The 27039-nt window shown below is 42.4% G+C and overlaps 1 protein-coding gene across 2 annotated transcripts in view; it reads right to left on the bottom strand.

Annotated features, from left to right (window-relative positions):
• Window positions 1–27039, bottom strand: part of DBNL (drebrin like) — an 83829-nt gene that overhangs the window by 29150 nt on the left and 27640 nt on the right. For both annotated transcript variants that reach the window (XM_033949076.1, XM_033949077.1), the window contains exons 2-9: window positions 21391–21446; window positions 19964–20076; window positions 18589–18663; window positions 15522–15668; window positions 14099–14176; window positions 13496–13647; window positions 13167–13221; window positions 9736–9810 (exon numbers count right to left, since the gene is read on the bottom strand). In XM_033949076.1, the coding sequence (XP_033804967.1) occupies window positions 9736–9810; window positions 13167–13221; window positions 13496–13647; window positions 14099–14176; window positions 15522–15668; window positions 18589–18663; window positions 19964–20076; window positions 21391–21446 (751 nt within the window). The remainder of the gene's footprint in view (window positions 1–9735; window positions 9811–13166; window positions 13222–13495; window positions 13648–14098; window positions 14177–15521; window positions 15669–18588; window positions 18664–19963; window positions 20077–21390; window positions 21447–27039) is intronic.

The raw sequence follows: 27039 nt of genomic DNA on the forward strand, positions 1-27039 counted from the left end.
GTAAACTGCTCGGCTGGTGCAGTGTTAAGGATTAGGGTCTTCATAGAGGAGTCATCCCATTGTCTTTATCATTTTTTTGGCACTCTTTTCTAATTCTGCAGTGACCAAAATTGTACAACCTACAGGGTCAAGTCTGATGTTCCTATTGCACTAGAAGATAGACTTGGTAAAATTCACTGGTTTTTTTTTTAAGCGGCATAAAATTTGATTTACTCTTTTGGTATATTATCAAGTACTTATGACCTGGATTGGCTACTACTGGAAGCAGAATACTGTGCTTGATGGACCTTTGGTCTGTCGCAGTAAGACAAGACTTGTGTTTTTATGTTTTGCAACAAACCTTTTTGTAAAGAAAGTAAAGAAAAGTAAGAAGGAAAGAAGGCCACTTCGGTTCTCAAAAGTAGTAGAGATTAGCCTTCATAGACTGCAAGAGATCACAGAAAAAGGAAGACAAGAAATAATATTTGGAAAAGCTAAGAGAAGATAAGAATAGTCAGGAAAGCAAAAATGCAAATGAAAGAAAAAAATAGTCAATATAGTAAAACATGGGGGAAACAGGGCAATTATTCAATATGTTAACAATAGAAGGATGAGCAAAAATGTCATTGTGAAACTCAAAGGTGAAGGGGAGGAATGTGAGCAAAAATGTCATTGTGAAACTCATTCCTCTGTGGGAGGAATATGTAGAATCTGCAAAAGATAAGGCAAAACTGCTTAACAAATATTTTTGTTTTGAAGAGTAAGATCGCAGCTTAAGAGTAAGATCGCAGGAGATAAACCCAAATAGCAATGGAGGTGTGGTATACATCTGAGGATACTGAAAGCATTTAGGGAAGTTTTAATGGCTCCTCTGGCTGACCTTTTCAATTTTTCTCTAGAGTGGGAAGTGGGCCCAAAGGACTAGAGAAGGGCAGATGCGGTCCCTCTCCACAAAAGCAGAAGTAAGGAAGAGGTTGGGAACTATAGACTAAGTCTGACTTCTGTGGTAAGTAAATTAATGGAAAATACTTTTAAAATAGAGAGGTGGGTCTTGTCAGCCAATCTGATTAATTTATTTTGACTGGCTGACCAGAGAGTTGGATTGAGGGAGAGCACTAGACGTGGTGCATTTATATTTTAGCAAAGCACTTGGCATGGTTCTGCACAGACTTCTAATAAATAGGGCTGCAGGAAGATTAAAAATTCTAATCGTGATTAATCGTGTTGTGTGTTAGCGATTAATCATGATTAACATGTAAGATATTTTTAAAGAAAATACAACACACAAAAATTCTTGAAATCAAGTATACACATTACATTACACTACATTAGGGATTTCTATTCCGCCATTACCTTGCAGTTCAAGGCGGATTAAAAAAGAATTATCCAAGATGTATTACAACAAGATCTTACAAAAAAAAATAAATAATAAAATTGGTCATTTTCAAAGAGAGTAAGAAATGGGTAAGGTTATTTGTTTGGGGTAGTTGGCTTTAGTGAGAGGTGAAGCAGGAAACTACAGGCCGGTGAGCCTCACTTCAGTTGTTGGAAAAATAATGGAAGTGTTGCTGAAAGAAAGGATAGTGTATTTCCTTGAATCTAATGGGTTACAGGATCCGAGGCAACATGGCTTTACAAAAGGTAAATCGTGCCAAACGGACCTGATTGAATTTTTTGATTGGGTGACCAGAGAGCTGGATCGAGGACATGTGCTAGATGTAATTTACTTGGATTTCAGCAAAGCCTTTGATACAGTTCCTCATAGGAGGCTGTTGAACAAACTTGAAGGGCTGAAGTTAGGACCCAAAGTGGTGAACTGGGTCAGAAACTGGCTGTCGGACAGACGCCAGAGGGTGGTGGTTAATGGAAGTCGCTCGAAGGAAGGAAAGGTGACTAGTGGAGTCCCTCAGGGTTCGGTGCTGGGGCCAATCCTGTTCAATATGTATGTAAGTGACATTGCTGAAGGGTTAGAAGGAAAAGTGTGCCTTTTTGCAGATGATACCAAGATTTGTAACAGAGTAGACACCGAAGAGGGAGTGGAAAATATGAAAAAGGATCTGCAAAAGTTAGAGGAATGGTCTAATGCCTGGCAACTAAAATTCAATGCAAAGAAATGCAGAGTAATGCATTTGGGGATTAATAATAGGAAGGAACCGTATATGCTGGGAGGAGAGAAGCTGATATGCACGGACGGGGAGAGGGACCTTGGGGTGATAGTGTCCGAAGATCTAAAGGCGAAAAAACAGTGTGACAAGGCAGTGGCTGCTGCCAGAAGGATTCTGGGCTGTATAAAGAGAGGCGTAGTCAGTAGAAGAAAGAAGGTGTTGATGCCCCTGTACAGGTCATTGGTGAGGCCCCACTTGGAGTATTGTGTTCAGTTTTGGAGACCGTATCTGGCGAAAGACGTAAGAAGACTTGAGGCGGTCCAGAGGAGGGCGACGAAAATGATAGGAGGCTTGCACCAGAAGACATATGAGGAGAGACTGGAAGCCCTGAATATGTATACCCTAGAGGAAAGGAGAGACAGGGGAGATATGATTCAGACGTTCAAATACTTAAAGGGTATTAACGTAGAACAAAATCTTTTCCAGAGAAAGGAAAATGGTAAAACCAGAGGACATAATTTGAGGTTGAGGGGTGGTAGATTCAGGGGCAATGTTAGGAAATTCTACTTTACGGAGAGGGTGGTGGATGCCTGGAATGCGCTCCCGAGAGAGGTGGTGGAGAGTAAAACTGTGACTGAGTTCAAAGAAGCGTGGGATGAACACAGAAGATTTAGAATCAGAAAATAATATTAAAGATTGAACTAGGCCAGTTACTGGGCAGACTTGTACGGTCTGTGTCTGTGTATGGCCGTTTGGAGGAGGATGGGCAGGGGAGGGCTTCAATGGCTGGGAGGGTGTAGATGGGCTGGAGTAAGTCTTAAAAGAGATTTCGGCAGTTGGAACCCAAGCACAGTACCGGGTAAAGCTTTGGATTCTCGCCCAGAAATAGCTAAGAAGAAAAAAAAAAAAAAAAAAAAAAATTTTAAATTGAATCAGGTTGGGCAGACTGGATGGACCATTCGGGTCTTTATCTGCCGTCATCTACTATGTTACTATGTTAGGTGGAGTTTGAAATTTGCGGTATTATTTCTTTTTTCAGAGTTTTCTTGAAGAGTATGGTCTTTATTTCTTTTCTAAAAGTCTTGTAGTCAAGGGATGCCATCAGTAGATTGGCGATTTGGTTGTCTAGTTTGGCTGCTTGAGTGGCCAGGAGGCCATCATATAGTTTTTTCCTTTTGACCTCCTTAATTGGGGGGTATGAGAATGGGGTGTGAGTTTTCCTATGTCTGGTTGCGGTGTTGTGGATGAGGCGGTTTTCAGGTAGTTTGGACTGTCTCCGTATAAAGTCTTAAATAGTAGACAGTAGAATTTAAATTGTATCCTTGCTGGGATCGTAAGCCAATGTGATTGGAGATATGCTTCTATAATGTGGTCATGTTTCTTTAATGAGTAGATTAGTCTTAGTGCTGTGTTTTGGATAGTTTGTAGTTGGTTTGTTATGGTTTTAGGGCATGGGAGGTAGAGGATATTACAATAGTCAAGTAGGCCTAGTATTAAGGACTGAACTATGAGCTGGAATTGTGTTTTCTCAAAGAATTTTCGAACTTGTCTTAAGTTTCTCATGACTAAGAATGACTTTTGTATTGTTTTATTGATTTGCGGTTGCATGGTGCAGCATCTGTCGATAGTTATTCCTAGCAGTTTCAGGGTGGCTTGTATGGGGTAGTTGATTGCGTTGATTTCAATGTTGGTTATGGTTGGTATTTTGTTGTTTTCTAGGAGTATGAATTTAGTTTTATCTGGGTTCAATTTCAGTTTGTGATCTTTCATCCAGGTTGTTATTGATTTTAGTGTTTGGTATATTGTATTTGTCATGGAGAGTTCTGGTTGATCGAAGGGTATGAGAATGGTGATGTCATCGGCATAGCTGTAGGAGGTTATGCCTTGTTTGTCCAGATGAGAGCTGAGGGAGGCTGTATAGAGATTGAAGAGAGTCGGGGATAGAGGGGATCCTTGGGGAACTCCACAGGGATTTTTCCAAGGTTCAGATTTTTGTTTGTCTGATTTTATTCTATAGGTTCTTGATTTAAGGAATCCTTCAAACCATGTGTATACTTTATCTGTGATACCTATTGTGTCTAGGATTATGTTATAGTGTGGGAGTATGTTATAGTGTAGGATTATGTTATTGTGTAGGAGTATGTTATAGTCCACCAAGTTGAATGCAGCGGTCAGGTCTAGTTGTATGAGCATCATTTTTTTTTCCTGTACTGAGATGTTGTCTGGCTGTGTCCAAGAGAGATCCTAGTAGTGTTTCTGTGCTGAAGTTGTTTCTGAAGCCAGATTGTGTGGGATGGAGTATGTTATGGTTTTCTAGATAATTGGAGAGGAATTTGGCAACTAATCCTTCTAAACCACTTGTTTATCTTTCATTTACTACTGAGTCCCCATTTCCTTTCTCTGTACTCACCCTCTCAGGTCTATCCTGGTATCTCCTTTCTCCTGCCTCCAGGCCAGTGTGCCTCCTCTTTTCTTTTACCCACTCACCCCTCATATTCATTGTCTCTCTCCATACCTTTGTACATCCAGTTCCCCCCCCCCCCTTCTCTTCCTCAATCCCCTTGATGGATCTCTTTCTTCCCTCTCCAACCCTTCCCCAAGTTCAGCATTTCTTTCCCTCCTTGCCTTCCCTCCAATGAAGTACCTCTAACTCTCCTCACCCTGATGCAGTACCTCCTTTCCTCCATGCCCCCTCTAGTCCAATGCTTCTTTCCTCCTAAAGTGACTAACAGTTAGGAGCTTACTCTGAGGAAAGGAATGTTACCAGTGTTGTGACACATAGGTCAGTTCTTGGGCTGGTTCTTTTCAACATTTTTGTAAAAAAAGATTAGGTTCTTACCTCGACAATCTTCTTTTTTATGGATGTGTCTAGTGATCCTAAACTGTAAGGTATTGCATCTGAACCCGTAAATTGACAGTTTTTTCAAGTAATCATATTTTCAACTCTACCTCCTTCAATGTACATACATGAATCATTAATGATGTGAAATACATCTAATGTTACTAACTTATTATTTTGCACACGTCTGACTTGTTAGATAGTTTAGTTGTAGGACGTTTCCTACTTCTGTTACACCATGTTGCAGTGATTGACCCTACATAACACAATTTGTCACTTAATTGACTGTATAATAGTCAATTGCTCACTGTATGTTCTATAATGCAAATGTCAATAAAAATGATTGAACTGAAAACTCTACTTCCTTCTCAAGGAGCTGATCCTGATCCCTCAGTTCGTACAAAAGCAATCAAGACGCACTGGAATAGAAGACATAATCAGAAGTAGGGAAACAGGAAAGAAACCCCAACAGTATAATTTTGAGGAACAGCTCCTGCAGGAAAGAGCTTGCAATTCGGAGACTCTTCTGGCCAATATAATCGTAAAATCCAGAAAGGAGGCCTCCCATAAAGGCTTGTACAGATGTCCACCGAGACCCTGCAATATGGTGTTAAGGTTACAGGAAGGGAAAGGGGACACACTGGAGAGTGCAACCGAAGAGCCCCTTTAATGTACCAGGTGACATCTAGGTGAGAGGCCAGGAAGTCTCTGTTTCCTTGTGCTTGGAAACATGAAAGGTCTGCTATCTGCACTTTCAGTGATCCGACCAACAGACCCTTCTGAAGTCCCTCCTGCAAAAAGCCTAAGACTACTGAAAATGGAGCTCAGAACGGGCTGTCCATTCAAGAGCCATGCTGTAAGCCCAAAGTGTTCCGAATTTTCAATAGGGATCAGTTCCTGAGTGAGAAGGTCATCCTGGCCTTCATCCTTCTGGAGACAGACAAGGTCAGCATACCACAGCCTGTGGGGCCAATCGAGTGCCACTAAGACTACTAACCCCAGATAATTTGCAATCCTGCGAATGATTCGACCTAGCATGGGCCATGGGGGATACATATACAAGAGCTCTTTCTCCGGCCACAGTTGAACTAACATGTACAACCCCTCCCTTCCAGACTCATATCTTCGGCTGTAAAAGTGAGGCATATGTGTTCACTGCCAAGGCCATCAGATCCATCTGTGGGAACCCCCACCACTGAACTATGATGTTGAAGGCCTGGGGGACAGAGACCATTTTCCAAGTTCAAGCGTCTACTGACTGAGGAACTTGGCCTGCACATTTTCCACTCCCACTACGTGCATGGCTGAGACAGCCTGCAAATGAGCTTCTGTCCACCAAAATAGGAGTTGAGCTTCTAGACACAACAGGGCGCTTCTAGTGCCTCCTTGCCTGTTGACATAGGCCACCACTGTTGCATTATCTGAGAAGACTCTGACTGCTTTGCCTTCCAGAAACTTCTCCAGTGCCTGAAGCACTAGACGAATGGTGCTAAGTTCCAGGCAATTTATGGACCACTACTGCTGAACCAGAGTCCAATGACCTTGAACTGGGTGTCCATTGCAAAGAACCTCCCAGTCATAGAGGCTGGAATCTGTTGTTAGTATCTCCCAGGAGGAAATGCAAAGAGGCATGCTCCTGACAAGGGTAACCATCTGCATTCACCACTGCAAGCTGCTCTTCACTGCTGGTAACCAAAGAAGCGAGTCAGTCTGAGGAGACCAACAAGAGAGGAGAGAGTCTTAGAGGGGTCTCATGTTGCCTAAGGGGCAACCCTCTATGGCTGCTGCCATTGACCCCAGGACCTTCTGGTAGTGCCATGCTGTGAGAGTTGGCCTCTGGAGCCGATCTGAAATCTGCTTCTGGAGCTTCTGTCTGCATGGGTCTGGAAGAAAAACCAAGGTCATGTCAAACAAGACTCCCAGGTACTCCAGGTGCTGGATTGGCTCCAGCTGACTCTTCTTGAAGCTGGCAATCCATCCCAAGTCCTGTAGGAGTTGCACCACTCTCGAAACCAAACTGCCAGTTCGCCTTCCTCCTTGGACAGAGCTCTGATGAGCCAGTCATCCAAGAATGGGTATACTTGTATCCCATCTTTGTGGTAAAGGTGTGTGGTACCGTCACTAGGCTGAAGGGGAGCACTGAGAACTGGAAATGCTGCTCCAGCATATGAAACCGCTCAGCCCCTGTCCTGGTATCTTTGTGATTTCTTACAAGTTTAATGAGTGAGATCCCAAGGCTTGTTTTCTCCTGACTTCACTGGATCTCTGATGTGATCCCTGAAAGGATCTCTTATTGCAACGTGCTTCTCACAGATCTTCCGCTAAGCCATCTCCCTCCCCTTCAATCTGTTCAGAATTCTGCTGCAGCCTTGTACTCTGCCAGTGTCGTTATGCTCACGTTACCCCTCTCCTCAAGTCACTTCATTGGCTCCCTGTCTGTTTCCGCATACAGTTCAAACTCTTCTTAATAACCTACAAGTGTATTCACTCTGCAGCTCCTCAATATTGCTCATGTCTTATCTCTCCCTATACTCCACCCCAGGAACTCTGTTCATTGGGCAAGGCTCTCCTGTCTGTACCCTTCTCCTGTACTGCCAACTCCCGACTCCGTCCTTTCTGCCTTGCTGCACCATATGCCTGAAACAACCTGCCTGACTCAAAACATCGGGTTCCGTCTGTGATAGTCAAATTCAGGCAGATAGCCCAAAACAACAGTGAGGAAATTTAGAATTGTTCAGAACACAGCGGTCCGCTTGATATTTGGATTGAAAAAAAAGCAACCATGTTAGCCCCTACTACAGACTGCTGCACTGGCTGCCAGTCGAGGCATGAATAATATTCAAGTTCTCTTGCATATGCTTCAAGCTGGTTTGGGGACTAGCTCCTACATATTTGCTATCTCACTTCGTATTATACAACCCTATAAGACAAACCAGAAACTGCAATCTATTTGCATACCCAAGCATTACCGGCTGTAAATACAAAACCTTTCTGGATAGAACTTTTAAGTACCAAGCAAACAAACAATAACACTGGCTAGACAACTACATTAATGGAGCTAGACTGGCCTACGACGCTTTTAGAAAAGTCATAAAAACTGCCTTATTCGACAGATATATCACCTAAACAGTAACTACACCAAACACTAAATCCAATTCTATTATTTCTAACATGTCCCCTCTGAAATTCTTAACAAACTGAATGCTATATTGTAATTTGCTGCATTTTAAGATTCTGCATACTGTAACTTCACTGACTATCTGCATATTGTAACTCGCTGATTGTCCAGCTCTCTTCAATGTGAACCGCCTAGAAGTTGCACAATTATGGCAGTATAGAAGAATAAAGTTATTATTATTATTATTTTTTCGAAGCTGCGTTTAAGTCCTAACCCTACCAACTTGTAAAGCATCATATTTGCTTGTCATTCTCTCTGTAGTCCTCTACCCTCTCTACCTCTTCACTCCTTTGTATTTCTCTACATAAGCACCATTTTTGTCCAGTGTGTCTGTTGTAATTAGACTGAAAGCTCTTTCAAGCAGAGACCATCTCTTGCATGTTTAATGCGAGTCTGGTAGCGCTATAGAAATAATAAATAGTAGTAGAATGTGATGATCTTAAGGTGATGGCAAAAGCTAGAAGGATACTTGAGTACAAAGGGAGAGGAATGGCCAGTAGGATAAAGGAGGTAATGATGCCCCTGTATAAGACTCTGGTGAGACCCTATGTGTACAATTCTGGAGTCTGCACCCTCAAAAAGATATAAACAGGATGGGGTTGGTCCAAGGGACAGCTACTAAAATGGTTAGTGGTCTTCTTTATAAAATGTATGGTGAGAGACTTAAAGATCTCAATATGTATACTTTGGAAGAAAGGTGGGATATGAGAGAGATGTTTAAATACCTATGTTTTATACTATCTCAATTGTCTTTAATCTGCTCAATGCCTTGAAAAAGAGCACGAAACGCGTTGGCTGAGGGAATTTCCAGCAATGGCTGAAAGTTAAGTTAAGTGAATTATTTATAAAACAAAAGTATTTATTGAAAACGAAAACATAATAATTAAATGTGCCTTTAGGAAATATGAGGAAGTAACCCTTTAGAGCTATGTTGCTCAGAGGGTAATCTGATATCCTTTGGCACTGCGATTGTTATCTTGTGGGACTGGATTACATGTGACATTAAATACCTATGTGGCATAAATGCATACGAGGCAAGTCTCTTTCAACTGAAAGGAAGCTCTGGAACTGGGGCATAGAATGACGTGAAAAGGTACAGGCTCAGAAGTAACCTAAGGAAACACTTTTTCATGGAAAGGGTGGTGAATTCATGGAACAGCCTCCCAGTGGTGGTGGAGATGAAAACTGTATTTGAATTTAAGAAAGCTTGGGACAAGTACATAGGATCTTTAAGGGAGAGGAAGGGATAGTAGATGGCATGGATGGGCAAACTGGATGGTCTTATATCTGCCTTAATTTTTCTCTATTTCTATATAACAATGCAAAAACTGTATTCTGTTCTCACTATAGTAAAAAAAAGCAGAATCAGTCGGCTTGACAACAGTAGAGAAGCACAGGAAAAGGGAGCATTGATGGTCACCATCTCTGCAAAAAGGAGATAGTTCCAATAGTGAGACCCCACCCCCTCCCTATATGGTTCTACAAATCCCACTTAGTCCTCTCTACTGAACACATTGTTTTTTTCAGTTGATTTACTGGTATATGAAGATACCATTAGCCTTTAGATCCAACAGATAACTAACACCGCTAATTCAAGCGCAGTTCCATGCACACATCCCCCCCCCCCCAAATACCTGAGCTTTCTCCACAGATTCACTCCGCTTGAAGCCTCTCTGCATCCTGGCCTGATGTTCTTCTTCCTGCTCCCTCTGCAAGACAAGGATGCAAATTCACCCAGAACTAGCAGGACACAAGAACATGTGGAGAGAAGGTGAAGCAGTGCCATCTGCAATTCAGCCCCTCCTCTACCTGCAGTGTCAGTACCAGGTCAGCATCTCCTGCATGCCCACTCTCAACTAATACCCTGCATCTCCAGTATGCAGCACTTCCTATAGCACTCCCTTCTCTCGGTATAGAAGAAGAGTTTGATAGGTGGAAATATCACTGAAGAAACATAGGGTGGAAAATGACAAGGGGACAAATTTTTCCCCGTCCCCATGGGAACTCATTTTCCCGTCCATCCCGAGCAACAAAGCTAATAAAAGGTATGGAGAACTTGGAATACGAGGAATGACTTAAGAGACTGGGATTGTTCTCCCTTGAGAAAAGGAGACTGCGAGGAGATATGATTGAGACTTTCAAAATACTGAAAGGAATCGACAAAATAGAGCAGGAAAAAAAATTATTTACAATGTCCAGTGTGACACGGAGAAGAGGACATGGACTGAAGCTAAGGGGGGACAAGTCCAGGACAAATATCAGGAAGTTCTGCTTCACGCAATGCTCTCCCAGAGGAGGTTATTGCGGAATCCAGCATTCTAGGATTTAAAAGCAAACTAGATGCACATCTCCTTACGAGAGGCATAGAGGGATATGGGTGACTAAAATTACGCCAGGTGTACAACTGGCTAGGCTTCTGCGTGTGCGGATCGCCAGACTTGATGGACCGAAGGTCTGATCCGGAGAAGGCAGTTCTTATGTAGTTCTTTTCATGTTCCTGCCCCATTCCTGCAAGCTTTGCCCTCATCTGCATAAGCCTCAAACACTTTAAAATCATAAGTGTTCGAGGTTTGTGCAGTTAAGGCAGAGCTTACAGGAATGGGGCAGGGACGGAGACAGTGACAAAACTCGCTGGGATGGGAAAATTGAGTTTCTGCGAGGACGGAGAAAAATTTGTCCCTGTGTCATTCTCTAACACAGGGGATGTCCTGGCTGCTAATCTCTAGACACAGCCTAATCGGTGCAACAGTGTGGAGAGCAACATCCTCTCTCCCCTACAGAGCAGTGTTCATATACATAGAAACATAGAAAAAGACGGCAGAAAAGGGCTATAGCCCACCAAGTCTGCCCATTCCAAATACCCGCCCCCTGGTTTCACTCCCTTAGGGATCCCATGTGAATATCCCATTTTCTCTTAAAATCTGACACGCTGTTGGCCTCAATTACCTGCAGTGGGAGTCTGTTCCAATGATCCACCACTCTTTCAGTGAAGAAGTATTTTCTGGAGTCGCTATGGAACTTCCCTCCCCTGATTTTCAGCGGATGCCCCCTGGTGGTCGAGGGTCCCATGAGGTAGAAGATATCTTCTTCCGACTCGATACAGCCCGTGATGTACTTAAACGTTTCAATCATGTCTCCCCTCTCTCTTCGTTCCTCAAGTGAGTACAGCCTCAGTTTATTCAGTCTTTCTTCATACGTGAGATCCTTGAGCCCCAAGACCATCCTAGTGGCCATTCATTGAACCGACTCGATTCTCAGCACATCCTTCCGGTAGTGTGGTCTCCAGAATTGAACACAATATTCCAAGTGAGGCCTCACCATGGACCTGTATAGCGGCATCATGACTTCAGGTCTCCTGCTGACAAAACCTCTACGGATACAACTCATCATTTGCTTTGCCCTGGAGGAAGCTTTCTCCACTTGCTTGGCAGCCTTCATGTCATCACTAATGATCACCCCTAGATCGTTCCGTCGTGGTCCTGGCCAAGGTCTCACCATTTAGTATGTAAGTTCTGTGCGGGTTTCTCTTACCCAGGTGCATTACCTTACACTTTTTAGCATTGAAGCCTAGTTGCCATGTTGCTGACCACTGTTCCAGCAGCATTAGATCCTGCGTCATATTATCAGGCAAAATGCTTTTACCTACTATGTTGCAAAGTTTAGCGTCATCAGCGAACAGTGATACCTTTCCTCTAAGTCCTTGGGTCATATCTCTTATGAATAAGTTGAATAGACTCGGGTCCAAGACCGAGCCCTGCGGCACTCCACTGATCACGCTTGATCCTCTGAAGTCTATCACTCAGCCAATCCTCAACCCATGTAGTTAGAGTGTCCCCTAATCCCATCGATTTCAGCTTGTTCAATAACCTTCGGTGTGGGACGCTATCAAAAGCTTTACTGAAGTCTAAATATACCACATCCAGTGCCTCCCCAGAGTCTAGTTGTCTAGTAACAGCAGTCAAAAAAACTAATCAGGTTCGATTGGCAGGATCTGCCCTGGGTGAATCCGTGCTGGTGGGGATCTCGTAGGTTTTCCTCGTCTAGGATTATGTCAAGATTTCGTTTGATCAGTGTTTCCATGAGCTTGCATACTATAGACGTGAGACTCACTGGTCTCTGTCTCTGTCCTGTCCTGTCTGTCTCTGTCCTGCAGCCCTTTTTGTGGAGTGGGATAACGTTGGCGGTTTTCCAGTCCAAGGGGACTCTTCCTGTGCGTAGGGAAAAATTGAAAAGAACAGATAATGGTTCTGCCAGGACTTCTCTCAGTTCCCTGAGCACTCTGGGATGTAGGTTGTCCGGTCCCATGGCTTTATTTACTTTGAGTCTTGATAGTTCATAGTAGACGCTACTGGGTGTAAACTCGAAGTCTTGAAACGGGTCCTTCTTGCTGTCTCCCGTCTGAAGCTGTGGACCAGCTCCCGGCGCTTCACAGGTGAAGACTGAGCAGAAGTATTTGTTTAGTAATTCTGCCTTGGCAGAATCTGATTCTACATGGCTACCGTCCGATTTCTTCAGGCATTCTATCCATCTTTGTTTCTTTTCCTGTGACTGATATAGCTGAAGAAGGATTTATCCCCTTTCTTAATGTTCCGTGCTAGATCTTCTTCCATTCGGAGTTTGGCCTCTCTGACTGCTATTTTGACAGCCTTAGATCTGTCTATATAGTCTTTTTTCGCCTCTCGTTTGCCTAGATGTTTGTAGGTGATAAATGCTTCTTTTTTCTTTTTAACAAGGTCCGAAATTTCTGCACTGAACCATTGGGGTCTTTTGTTCCTCCTATGTTTACTTATTGTTCTTATGTAGTGGTTTGTTGCTTCGTGTAGGGTGGACTTCGGAGTCGACCACATATCCTCCACATTGTTAGGTTGTGCTTGTTTATGTAACTCCTGATGGACAAAATCTCCCATACGGCAGACAAGGAGAAAGAACCAGGAGCTACTGCTCTGCTGTCCCCCAGGACTGTCATTCAGGTCCTTTTTTCAGTACATCAATAACAAAGAATTAAAAAAAAAAAATCCGAAAAGAAAAGGACATTATTAATCATTAAGAAAAGAAAATCCCTTACCCACTGTTGCTTCTCTTTTTCTCTACTGACAATTTCCTGTTGCTGCTGAAACTTCCTGCAGGAAACCAGAAGCAGAAACCTTGGTTATATGAGCAAACCAATAATGATTTCTCACGCTCATTTCTTTATGCATCAAAATCTGACTGTCATTATTTCTGACAGCTTTCCAAGATCACAAGAACTTTCAGTGCATCTCAACAAGAGCAGTTTGCATCCCAGAACATTTTGTTACAAGACTCATGGGACAGCATGAGGACCACACCACTCAGCTCATACAGAGCTAGTTGGAATGGTTCAATATCTGTGCCTTGCCTACCCTTGCTACTTACTTCTGTGCATCAATCTGATTGGCTCGTTCCTTAAATCGCTTTTCCCGTTCCTCAGCCTCCTTCTGATCACTCTCACGACGCTCTCTGTCCAAACGATGGCGCTCCTCTTCTATTCGCCGTTTTTCTTCCAAACGCCGGTTCTCCTCATCTTTCTGCAGAAGAAGAAAGGACACCAGCAATATGTAAAAAGCACTAGCATTGAATCAAGCTAGAATTTAAGGCCAGTGTTAAATCAGTTCTGGAAATTTCTCTCACACTAAAGAGAATTTGTTATCTCAGGTGATGGCCACAGGGACAGAAAACTTGTCACCTGTAGGAGTGGATGGTTCAGGGGATAGGCATAGGTATACAGACACAATATATTTACATATATTGGATCTAAAAAGAAGGCTAACATGCAAAACCCCTCAATGCATATTCAAGGTAATGGCGGAATAGAAATCCCTAATGTAATGTAATGTAATGTAATTATAGATAATGCATATTCATTAAAACCATCAGGGTGTTACAGGACTGGGCAAACAGCTCCACCAGCTGTATTTCTTTTCTTGTGCCACTAGAGGGAGTGCAATGCACAATCCAGTTGAATGTTGAAGCACTCACTTCAGCCTTTGCCCAGAAGGTATCTTTGCCAACTCCTTTGATCTCAGACACAGCATTTGTCTTCTGATAGACAGATCCCTAGAGGAGAAGAGAACAGAACAAGAGAGGTGTCTGACTTTTTTTGTCAACATCAGCACAGCATTTCTCATTTATACTTAGAACCGTCCTAGGAACTAGAACATAAGAATATAAGAGTTGCCATACTGGGACAGACTGAGGTTCCATCAAGCCCAGTACCCTGTTTCCAACAGTGGCCAATCCAGGTCACAAGTACCTGACAAGATCCCAAAAGAGTAAAACAGATTTTATACTACTTATCCTAGAAATAAGTAGTGCATTTTCCCAATTCCATCTTAATAATAGCTTATGGACTTTTCTTTTAGGAAATTACCCAAACCTTTTTTTAAACCCCGTTAAACTAATTGCTTTCAACACATTCTCTGGCAACAAATTCCAGAGTTTAATTACACATTAAGAAATATTTTCTCTCGTTTGTTTTAAATTTACTATTTAGTAGCTTCATTGCACACCCCCTAGTTCTAGTATTTTTGGAAATTAAACAAGTGATTCACATCTACCTGTTCCACTCCACTCAGTATTTTTTTAGATCTCTATTGTATCTCCCCTGAGCAGTCTCTTCTCCAAACCGAAAAGTTCTAGCTGCTTTAGCTATTCCTCAAAGGGAGTCATCCTATCCCCTTTATCATTTTTGTCACCCTTTTCTGTACCTTTTCTAATTCCAATACATCTTTTTTTAAATGCGGTTTTCAGAACTGCACACAGTATTCAAGGTGCGATCATACCATGGAGCAATACAAAGACATTACAACATTTTCAGTTTTGTTCGCCATTCCTTTCCTGATAATTCCTAACATTCTATTTTCTTTCTTAGCTGCCGCCACACACTAAGCTGAAAGTTTCAATGTACTATCAATGATGACACCTAGATCCTTTTCTTGGGCAGTGACTTCTAATGTGCATCACACAGCTATAGTTTAGGCTTCTCATTCCCCCATGCATCACTTTGCACTTTCTCACATTAAATGTCATCAGCCATTAATTAATTCAAGGCCAAAGTCCACATATCTTCTAGCTTTTCATAGGTCATTTTCTCATAAAGATGACAGCAGGCAGCTACATACACTTGGTGACTGATATTATTATCCTTGAAGAAGGAAATGCTCACTCTGGCATGTTGTACTTGGAACTGCATTTGATACAAGCACTTGCTAGGACCATGCAGAATTTTGGAGAAGAGGCCCTATGACTTTGATTGAGGAGCAGCTAACACAGGACTGCCTCAATGACCCCATCACCATCACAAAAAACAATCTAACACAAACATAACCAAATTTCATATTGATCTGGGGTCATGGTCAGCAAAGTGCGCAGAGTCCGTCCCTATCTCCTAAGCAGAACTCACCACAGGTCCCTGGGGGCCAGAATCCTGGAACTTGCTGGTCTCTTTATGGAAATTGTAGTTGGCTCCTGATGCCTTCGCAACTTTCTCCATAATGGCCTCAGGCTCCACATCCTCCTCTGCCCTGGCGTTGACTGTCACATGGGCGCCCTGTGGGGAGTGTGGGGAAAAGAAACAGATCAGTGGATATCTGCTGGAAAGTACACACCTGGAGAGAAAAGGCACAGCTTGAAATGCACTGGAATCTCAGCTGCATTTTCCAGTTGGGCCCTGTCTCTCAAGGCCAGGCCAGATCACACCAGATAATCACCGTGCTTTCCTTCACCTTTATCTTGGATTCCAGGCAGGCTGTGATGCCTCTCCTCTTAATATTCTTAGAAAACGTATTAATAGAGAATAAAGGAAACCAAACAGACGGAGGAACAGAACGCAAGATAAAATAAAGCAAAACCTTAAAAATGTAAACAGTGGCAGTGGTTTACATGGCATCTTGGAAACATATTTATTTATTTAATTGGGGGTTGATCCTATTCAATTTTATTTTTAAATTCTTGTAGTATCTATCTTTTTATAGCTCTTATTAAAAGGTTTTTCTAAGGAGAAATGAAGTGTTTACTTTATTGAAAATTAAATATATAGTGGTTAAAACTTGAGGAACTCCTATAAAGTGGAGACTATCAAGAAACTGTCACATAGCCTGATTTTGAACATGTAACAATGGAGTGGGGGGATTGGGGAATCTGTTTATGTTATAGACCACCGTGAAGAAACAATGTGGAGGTCTTGGTTTGTTAGTGTGTAGAACTGCTCTAGTTTATATTGCAGATTTTGTAACAATTTACAGATTGTGTTTGTCCAGGTATAAAAATAAAATTAAACATAAAAAAAAGGTTTTTCTAATAAGCCAAGTGAAACCACTGCTATTAATACATTTTAAGGCTTTGGTACCTTAAACTTTTACTGCATTTTATTTTCCAACATAAGAATTAATATAGAGACACTGTAAATAAGTATCTTGGGCCTGGGTAGGTACTACCTCCTTATAACAACCTGCGAAGAAACAATTTTTCTATCCTGCATCATAACACAAGTCTAAACACAGTGCCACTCTTCTTAATATGTCCCTGTTCAGAAGAGAAGCTCTCAAGTCTCTTTGCAAACCAGGACTAGAAGTATGGGACAGATCCCAGACTACACACAGAGCTCTACATGGGCACAGAAGCAGTGTTTGCACCATTACCAAAAACAGCTATCCCACCACAGAAGAATTCTCTATCAGGCTGCTCTGTACAGTTTCCCATATCCTTCCAACCTGTGCTCTATCACCACAAAGCATTTTTGAAACAGGCTGGATTAGGCTATGAAGGAGCAGATTTATATTTCTGACAATCTCTAAGTCAGTGTTTCCCAACTGTGTGCTGTGGCACCCTGGGGAGAAGATGCAAATGAGCTGCTAGCCTGGCACCCTACCTTCCTTCCCCCGGCGGGAAACCTCTCTCCCTTCCCCATGCTGTAACTTACAATCTTCAGGCCACCGGCAGCTTAAATGTGCTGCTTTCAATAACCTGGAAGCCTTCCCTGTTCTGCAATATCCTGCCTCTGCAGGGACAGGAAGCTGAAGCAGAGGAGAAAGCTTCTGGGTCATTGAAAGCAGTGTGTTTAAGCTGCTGGCAGCCTGAAAGTCACAAGCTGTAGCATAAGGAAGGGGGAGAGAGGTACCAGATCCTGTAGAGAAATGCCCTATCAGGAGGGGTTACTGAGAACACCGCCAAATCGGAGCGGAGGAGGGGAGGAAGGAAGCCAGACGGGGGAAGTAAAGAAAAAGGAAGGGAAGGTAGAGGAGAAGAGAGGAAAGAGAGATGGCAGATCACAGGGGAGAGAGAAAGGAAGGAGAGGAGAAAGATACCAGATTGGAGATGAAAAGAAAGAAGGGAAGGAAAAGCGAGGAGAGAAATGCCAGACATTGGAGGGAGAGAGGGAGGGGAGAGGAGATAACAGACCATGGGGGGGAGGGAGCTATTATTTATTTATTTATTTCTATTTCTATCCTGTCCTCCCAGTAGCTCAGAACGGGTTACAAGCCAACATTCACAAGGGAAAACATTTTGGACAATATAAGACTATACAACAACTTAAGTACAGGAGAGGTATTTCTTTTGACTTAGGGGCGCTGTGAAAAAATTACTGACACACAAAGGGTGCCTTGAACTGAAAAATTTTGGGAGTCACTGCTCTAAGTATTCTCAATGACATGCTGGAGCCTTTCTATAACAGAAGTAAAAGGCTGTTATATCACATTCTCTATTGCACTGTGAAAGCTGTAGAAATGGGTGGTTGGGCCAATACTACCAAGCCTATTGTAGGCCTATACAGATCACCAGACTTGAAAAACAGCTTCCTGAATGGGAAGCATAACTGTAACATCTAATGGGGCAGACAGTGGGATGCACAGTTTTGGATCTGCCTTAATATTCAGGAACACTTAAAACCTCTCTCACTCAATATGTAGGCTGAGGCCCAAATCCATCCAGGCCTAGAAGAGAGTAAGATATTTTGCCAATAGAGTGAGTACAGCAGTCTTCCTGGAAAAAGCACTGGTAATAATACTATGCATTCTAGGAGAGGGAAAAAATATGGTTTCCTGATTGGCTGGAACTAGTGGTGTCACAGTAGAACAGTTTGCTGTGCTCATTACTGAGCTATCACTAAGCTAAAACACCTACACAGCTAGGTTCAAACTCAACCCATACTGCTTACTGTGACACCCTTAGGAAGTCACACAAGTTTTATGTGCAAGGACCCTGTGAAACTGTACAACACCTGTACTGTGATGAGTGCAGAACAAAGAAAGAATAAATATTCTTTCCGCATGATGGTCTTTATCTGCCATCTTCAGAACCAGTGTTAAACAGTGTGGTGAGAAGGGGGCAAAGCCCACCAGCAGACTGTTTCTTCTGCAGCTTTAGATAAGCTTGGGGGTCGCCTGTAGTGTGATGGCCCAAGGCAATAAACCTGTTTGCACCGGCCCTCATCTACTACTGTACTATAAGCTGAGAACCACACACTATACCTTTAAGAAGTTTGCAATGGTGCTGACGTGATTGGCACAAACACCCTTTCTGGCATCCTTCACCCCCTCGCCAGTCTGTAAAAAACAAGAAGCCACATCTGAAACAGATATTCCTTTCTGATCTCCTCAAAACAAAGCAGATACTTACCCACCAATTGCAATGCTTCAAAATTCCTGTCAGTCTTTTTTTTTTTTTAAACTCCTATCCTAACACACCTAACATACTGCCATGAAAGCTTGATGATGTTCATCAAGTCACTCAGACTCGAACACGAGTCAATGGCACTTATGAGCCTTAACTGAAGACTACCAAGATGGGAATTAAGTTCAGCAAGACTGGAATACAACACTCAGGTTGGCTAACAGAGTAAGTGGTTCACTCCTATCGTGGAATTTTCTAATCTGGTCTTGAGAATCTTCTTTTAGTTCCAGTAATTTTACACTTAATATGGCCCACTCTAACATGCATTTCCACTTCTATGTCATGCAGCCCTGCAACAAATCTCGACTCAGAGGATTTTCCTCCTGACTCATGCTCTCCTCTTCAAGCCATAAGACCACACATCCCTATCTCACCTGTCCTCTCCCCTAATTCATCATTCTCCCTGGATTTAATGAAAAGAAGACATAGATATCATTTAAGAGGTGTTATTCTGAACATTTATATTATATTTTCAAGCGCTCTGCCTCTGTCAGGTCAGTGACCAATGATGCTAAGGGGTTTGCTTGAGGCTGGTGTTCTCTGTCACCGGATGACTTCCTCTATTATTGTTCGGACACGCTTTGATTCTGTACTCTTTGATGTGTGTGTAACGTGTCATGCTACTTGTGCTTGTATCGTGTTTCAAGCTGCCTTAAATAAAGTTAAAAAAAAAAGATGAGCTGTTTATAGGGGAAGACTACACTTCTCCCTCCGTATTCGCTGTGATAGGGGATTAACAGACCCGCGAATACAGAAAAACCACAATTAACTTTTTCATATGTTATTCACTGTTTCTATTAAAAACCATTGTGAATATGGTGAAACCGCGAATAACGTGGTGGGAGACCTGGCCTGTTCCTGAAGGAGAAGCAAAACATGATGAAGATAGTGCTGGGAATCAGCGATTTTCTCTGTAAATGCTCGGAATCAGAAATTTCTCCATGCAAGCTGATATAATTGGGGGGGGGAGGAGCCAGCAAGCTAAAAACCATGAATAATCGAAACCGTGATTGCTGAAACCGCGAATACTGAGGGAGAAGTGTATGAGCTGTATGTGGGCTGCTGCCCTTCTAACCATTATGCTAGTAATCAGGGTGAAAATTTAGCTAATAAAATACTGCTTAGCTCATTTGTCCAACAAGTGTTTACTGAGTTTCCATTTACTATACTCACCCAATTAATGAGGACATATTTGGGCAGACCAGAGTTTGGGTCTTTCACTCGGCAAAAAGCATACATCACCTTCCCACTGTTCAGTTCATCCACCAGCTCCTCCAGGCCACAATCTAAAGCAGGAAGAAAAGAATCTCAAAGTTTCCAGAAGACCTAGTCCTTCTTGAATCCCTGTCAAAATATCCCCATAGCCAAGCAGTCATCCTCCAAATCATGTTATTCTCCCTAGAGACTTCAATGGTACCACCTTATAACCTTTCCTCCATCCTTCTACAGCAGTCTATTGCAAACTGTGTGCCTCCTGCGATTTCAGGTGTGCCATGACACACTGGCAAGGAGGAAAGTCATCCACGCTGGCTGACTTCCTACAGGATATGCCTCTTGCAGCGAGAGGCACGTCCTACTGGAAGTCAGCAGGCACAGAAGACTCTCCTCCTGGCTGGCGTCTCTCCTCCTCTCCCCGGATCCCTCCGCATGACATCATCACATTGCCATCTACACACTTCCGGGTGCCTTCTGGCCAGGGCACTGGATTTAGTGTGCCGCCGGCCAGAAAGCTTGCGAGACACTGCTCTAGTCTCTACTACCATTGCAGCCACATTATATCCTCCAAATCTTACTCAGCTCAGCTCTACAGATTTCATCCTAGAACATAAGAATAGCCTTACTGGGTTAGACCAATGGTCCATCAAGCCCAGTAGCCTGTTCTCTACCCTTCCACCCCTATAACTATTCTGCTAAACAGAGATAGTTAAAAAAATAAATGGGATAGAGCAATATATATATTTATATTAAAATATACAGACAGCACCCAGGATTTACACAGTGGATTAATGTTTCAGTCACATCGATCCTAAGTGAACAAAGGTCTGTACACTGCTCCGTGATCTGAAAATTCAGGAGTTAGTTTTGGGAACTGCTCCCCTCACATGAAAATAGTCAATATACATCTATCTCCTGCACAACCACTAATTTCTGTTAATGCCACAAGCAAGTTCCACACAGGGAATACTCCCCTCCAGTGTTGGGAAGGCAGAAAGTGAGCAGGGATTCTCCCCCATTTGAAAGAACATCACTCACCTCTAGTACAAGGAAAAGAGAGGGAAACACAGTGTGTGTGTGTGTGGGGGGGGGGCGCGAGGGGGGGGATTTCTCCGTCAAACGGATCACTTGCCTCCAGTATGAGAGGGGATGAGAGACAGGGAGAGGATTACTCCCAGAAGGAACACTCACTTCCAGTGTGAGAGAGGGTAAGAAGGAAGGGGAGATATGGAGAGTGTTGTCCCCCAGAAGGAGCCCCTTACCTCCAGTGTGAGGAACAGAAAGAGGGTAAGAGTGGAAGGAGATAGAGGGAGAGATTTGTCCCCAGAGGAAGGTAAGAGGGAAGGAGAGATGGGGAGAGGATTGTCCTCAGATGGCGCACTCACCTCCAGTGCCGGCCAGCCTGATGTCATTGCTGTTACCTTCATAGGTGAAGAGGACCCTAGAGAAATCACATAGAGATGATGGTCAGAGATCTGAACTAGCTCTTCCTGATCAATACATGACCTGTCCCACCCAGTGAACACATTTGTTGGCTTCTCTTACTGGTTATAAAATGAAGATACACCATGCAACACTTTAAAGATGCACACTTTTCCGGCAGCTACTGCTGTATAAGATCAGACTGGTTAACAATACTTTGGGATGGTTCTCTCTTACTCTATGTGGATTATTTTTCTTGGCGAATAAAACAGAACGTTTCATTACAGAATATTCCTGAAATCTATTCTTCAAAAATAAAGAGAAAAAGTTTCTTGATTTAAAGATACAGATGTTCCCAGATTTGGCAAGAGATACACAAAGACGTAGAAAGGAGTTTCTATTATTAAAACCTGGAGTTTTGGCTCTTGGGGGAACTTTCTATCTTCGTCATCCCTGCAAATGTATAGTTCAATATAATTCTCAGAAATATGTTTTCTTTGAGCCAAACCAGTTGACAGCCCTTCTCTCCTTGTCCCGCCTGGATAAGGGGAAAGAATGAGGGCTTCAAGATATTAGACGCCTGAACATCAGTTAACCACGTACCAGTTATCTTTAATTAATATTTCTTTGTTAATTCCGTTTATTTTACATCATGGATCATATGGTGGACTTGAGAGATTATACAAAATTTGGTTTCTATGTAAATTTATGAGGTTTCTCTTTGTTCTTTTGTTGTAATCACTTTCTGTACAAGATTTATCTTGATTTGTTAATTTGAAATTTATAAATAAATAACAAAAAAAAAGAATATTCCTGAAATCACACCATAACCTACTTTGAAATAATTCACAACTTACTCCCAAGGGGAATTCTGCCCAAAACGTTGAAAATTCTGCACACTCTATTTGCAATTTTCTTGTACAGAATTTCCCCATTATAACGTTGGCATCTCGCCTAGGCATGAAATACCACCCCCCACACACACACACACTCACACACACTGCCACAGTAGTTTCCTAAAGAAGCAAAGGCCCGTCTATTGCTCCGTGATCTGAAAGTACAGGAGTTAGTTATGGGAATTGCTCCTCTCAGGTGAAATCAATCAAAATATATCTATGTCCTACACAAGAACTAATTTCTGTTAATACCACAAGCAAGTTCCACAGAGGGAGTATTCCCTTCCAGGGCTGGGAAGGGCAGAAAGAGGGAGCAGAGATTCTCCCCCGCTTAGACAGAGCGCCACTCATCTCTAATTCCTTTCTTATACCTCCACCCCAGGGGTAGGCAACTCCAGTCCTCGAGGGCCAGAATCCAGTCGGGTTTTCAGGTTTTCATCAATGAATATGCATGAGATCTATTTGGCATACACTGCTTTCAATGCATATTCATTGGGGAAATCCTGAAAACCTGACTGGATTCTGGCCCTCGAGAACCAGAGTTGCTCACCCCTGCTCCACCCCATTCCCATGGCACGCTCACACACATACCCACACAACTTTTCCAGCCCCCACTCATCCCATTCATCTTTATTCCAGCCCCTCTCCCTGCACACACATACTCAGTCAACTTTTATCCAGTCCCCCCCACATGCATCATCCACTTTTGTTTATTTTATAGCCCCTTTCTTGCACCAGGCCTCTCACTCCATTCATCTTTTCTAGCCCCAACCTCCAGTCCCTTCCTGTTCCTCTAGCCCCCTATAAGGCCATGTGGCAGGAACCACTAGGGACCAAGGTGACAGAGGATCAGGAAGCAGCTTGATGTGTTGCTGGGCAGCTTTCCTCGTGCCACATTGAAGCCACTGAAAGTGCATGGCGGAAGAGAGGCAGCTAGAAAGAAGATTACACAGAATTCTGCATTGCGCAGTAGCTCACAATTTCCCCAGGAGTAATTCCTCAGGATAGAGAGACTTGCTGGGCTCTTGTGCATACAACAGACTGAGACATGGGTATTTACCAAGGACCTGCAAGCCTACCATCATCAACTGCCATCTTATCAGTCTGAAAAAGGAAAGGGATGTTGGGTTTAGCCTTTTTCAGTTGTAGCTCAACTTGAGTTACATTCATGTCCAGGAGGTATTTCCCTGTTCCAAGAGGGTTTACAATATAAGGGGCTGATGCTCAGAATTCCCATGCTAAAGCAAACATCGCACACCCCATACATTGAAACAATGCAGAAAACTAGCTCACCGATGCACTGTAAAAAAAAAAAAAAAAAAAAGTAAAAGCAAGAGGGGAGAATGAGTTTGGCACATTCGCAGAAGAACTCTTGTATGCAGGTGTCATGTTTTTTAATTTGCATATGAGCTCTTTGAGTGAAAGGTTGACAAGTGAAGGCTTTTTTTTATTTTTTAATTTATCATTTTGAACATATTTCAATAAAATACATATTGAAGAGATACAAGAGTATTAAACATTAAAACATTAAAATAATAAGAAATTATAAACAAATAAATCAACAGTTTCTTACACTGCATCGATACTCTTGTTATAGACCTCATTATGGAGAGAGACAATCAGAAGGAATGATATTATAAACAAAAAGTTATTAGGAAAAATAGTGACTTCTGTACTAAGGTTCATTCTTGGAAATCTGCATTGTTACCCCCTTTCCCTTCTAAGAAAAATTGTAACTGGGAGGGCTCATAAAATATATAGGAATTATGATCCAGATAGATCAGGGATCTCAAAGTCCCTCCTTGAGGGCCACAATCCAGTCGGGTTTTCAGGATTTCCCCAATGAATATGCATTGAAAGCAGTGCATGCACATAGATCTCATGCATATTCATTGGGGAAATCCTGAAAACCCGACTGGATTGCGATCCTCAAGGTGGGACTTTGAGACCCCTGAGATAGATCATACATTTACATGGATATTGCAATTGAAATTTTGCTCCCAATTCTTTCACGCTATCTTTCATTTCCAGGATTCTTTTCCTTCTTGTCTGTGTAGTTCTTGATACATCTGCAAACATCGAAATTTTACTATTCAAAAAATGGACTTCCTTCAGCCTAAAAAATAGGTGGAGTGCTTCTTTATCTTGATGAAATACAAATGTTACAAGAAGCGTTGAACACAAAATGACTTCCTCTTGAGTGTTCTCCAGTATATTTGATATATCCAGTGGACCAGCTGTCATTATCTGAGGAATAACCTCAGAATCAGAAGAGGAAGGCTTTTTTGGAGAAACTGGCAAAAAATAAATTTTATGTAGAGGAGGCAGTCCATTATCGGGATATGTGGAAACTTCTTTGAGAAACTTATAAAAAGTTTCTTTTGGTGTCATAGTCAGTGTCTTAGGGAAATTTAATAGTCAAATTCAATTTTAGTATCATTTTCAAGATTGTCTATTTTTCTCAACATCAAAAGTTTATCCTGCAGGATGATTCCAGTAGTAGATTTTATTCCCTGCACTGACTGTTCTAAGGAATTACCTTTTTCTCACTGGGACTTCAAATCCTCTTCAAATTTCTCTAACCTCAATGATTGAGTCTGAACAAGAGGAAAGTTCCCAGACATACCTTGTAAAGGGAATCTAACGCAGTCCAAATAATGTCCAAAGTAACCTCAGTGGGTCTAACAAGGGGCTGTAGTGTTGGTAATTCCCCTCTCTCCGCTGGAACTCCATTGATTGAAGATCTCACAGCCACGAGTTCTGGTGAAGACGGCAAGCCCGATAGCTCCGGGGGCAGCAGAGAGTCCAATGCTGACATTGCTGCTGAAGTTACCCTCTCTCGCGGATGCAAGGGAGGTGCAGGTCCCGCGGGACTAAGCGAAATCTCGCTTCCTAGTGCCGACGCTTACTTTGCGTCTGGCTCAGCAGGATCGCCCCAAGGTGAGGATGTGTAGAAGCTTGTGAGAAGTCCTTGCCTCGTTAAAGTGGGTTCCGGCTGTCGGGATGAAGCAGCGACCCTGCCTCGTCTCTTCGGCATAACGAATTTCCCTCAGAGAGCTATTAAGAGAAGAAAAAGGTTTCTAGCAGGAGGAGAACTCAGAGCGTCCTTCCACTACGACGCCATCTTGCCTCAAATTAAGGCATTTTTATTTTATCTTATGTTGATGATACTTTTATCTTAAGTCCAGCATTGGATAATCTGGAGAAAGCACTGAAATTTGTAGAAAAGCTAATTATATTAGTGGATAATTGGATAGCTAATAATTTCTTACAGTTGAATAAACAAAAAACTACCCCCCCTTTTTTACAAAACCACAATAGCATTTTTTAGCTCAGACTGGCGCACTGAATGCTCTGCACTGCTGCCAACATTCATAGGAACTCTCGCCAGCCTTGTAAAAAAGGAGGGAGGGGGTAAATTAATCTGTTTTGGTAATCCAAGTGCGTTTATTGGTCAGAAAATACTACTGAGTACTGGAGAAATTCTTATGACAGAAGAAAATTCTAGGGTTTGGGGAATTATTTAGATTGTGGTTTGACATTTGAGAATCAAATCAATGCATTGGTAAAGAGAGTCTTTTTCGTTTGCGCCAATTATGGGCAAAACATTACTTTATCTTTAGAGAGTTTTCAAACGGTGGTAAGAGCAATCGTACTTTCTCAGTTGGATTATTGCAATTCTTTATATTGTGGTGTTAGACTGAATTTTTAAAAATAGGCTGAAATTGCTTCAAAATACAGCTGTACATTTGATTTTTAAAGCAAAAAAAAAAAAAAATGACCGGTTTACTCCTCTTCTGAATCAATTACATTGGTTGAAGATTGACAAGAGAGTAAATTTTAAATTGGTTATACTTATATATAAATTGCTGCAGGGAATGTGACCAGAAGGTTTAATGAAGTACACTTCTCCCTCCATATTTGCTGTGATAGGGGATTAACAGACCCACGAATACAGAAAAACCGCAAATAACTTTTTCATGTTATTCACCGTTTTCTATTAAAAACCATCGTGAATATCGTGAAACCACAAATAACATGGAGAAAGTGGAGAGGGACAGATTCTTCAAACTTTCGAAAACTATAAGAACTAGAAGGCATTTGGAAAAATTAAAAGGGGACAGATTCAGAACCAATGCTAGGAAGTTCTTCTTCACCCAATGGGTGGTGGACATCTGAAATGCGCTTCCAGAGGGCGTGATAGGACAGGGTACGATACCGGAGTTCAAGAAGGGATTGGACAATTTTCTGAAGGAAAAGGGTTTAGAAGGGTATAGATAGAGGGTTACATACAGGTTCTGGACCTGATGGGCCGCCGCTTGAGCGGACTGCTGGGCATGATGGACCTCTGGTCTGACCCAGCAGAGGCACGGCTTATGTTCTTATGAGACCTGGCCTGTTCCTGAAGGACAGGCAAAACACAGTGAAGAAAGTGACGGGAATCAGCGATTTTCTCTGTAAACACTTGGAATCAGCAATTTCTCTATGCAAGCTGATATAATTTGGGGGGGGAGGAGCCAGCAAGCTAAAAACCATGAATAATTGAAACCGCAACTGCCAAAACCGCGAATACAGAGGGAGAAGCATATACAACTTTCCCAATAAATAAAGCTACCTCCTGGTATAAACAGTCATTGAGGCTTGGCTGTTCTATAAGTTTGTATGGTCATTTGAAAACTTTGATGAACAAATCTTTGGAGTTATAGGAATAAAGTT

Source organism: Geotrypetes seraphini, chromosome 6 (assembly GCF_902459505.1).
Source record: "Geotrypetes seraphini chromosome 6, aGeoSer1.1, whole genome shotgun sequence".
Classification (NCBI taxonomy): domain Eukaryota; kingdom Metazoa; phylum Chordata; class Amphibia; order Gymnophiona; family Dermophiidae; genus Geotrypetes; species Geotrypetes seraphini.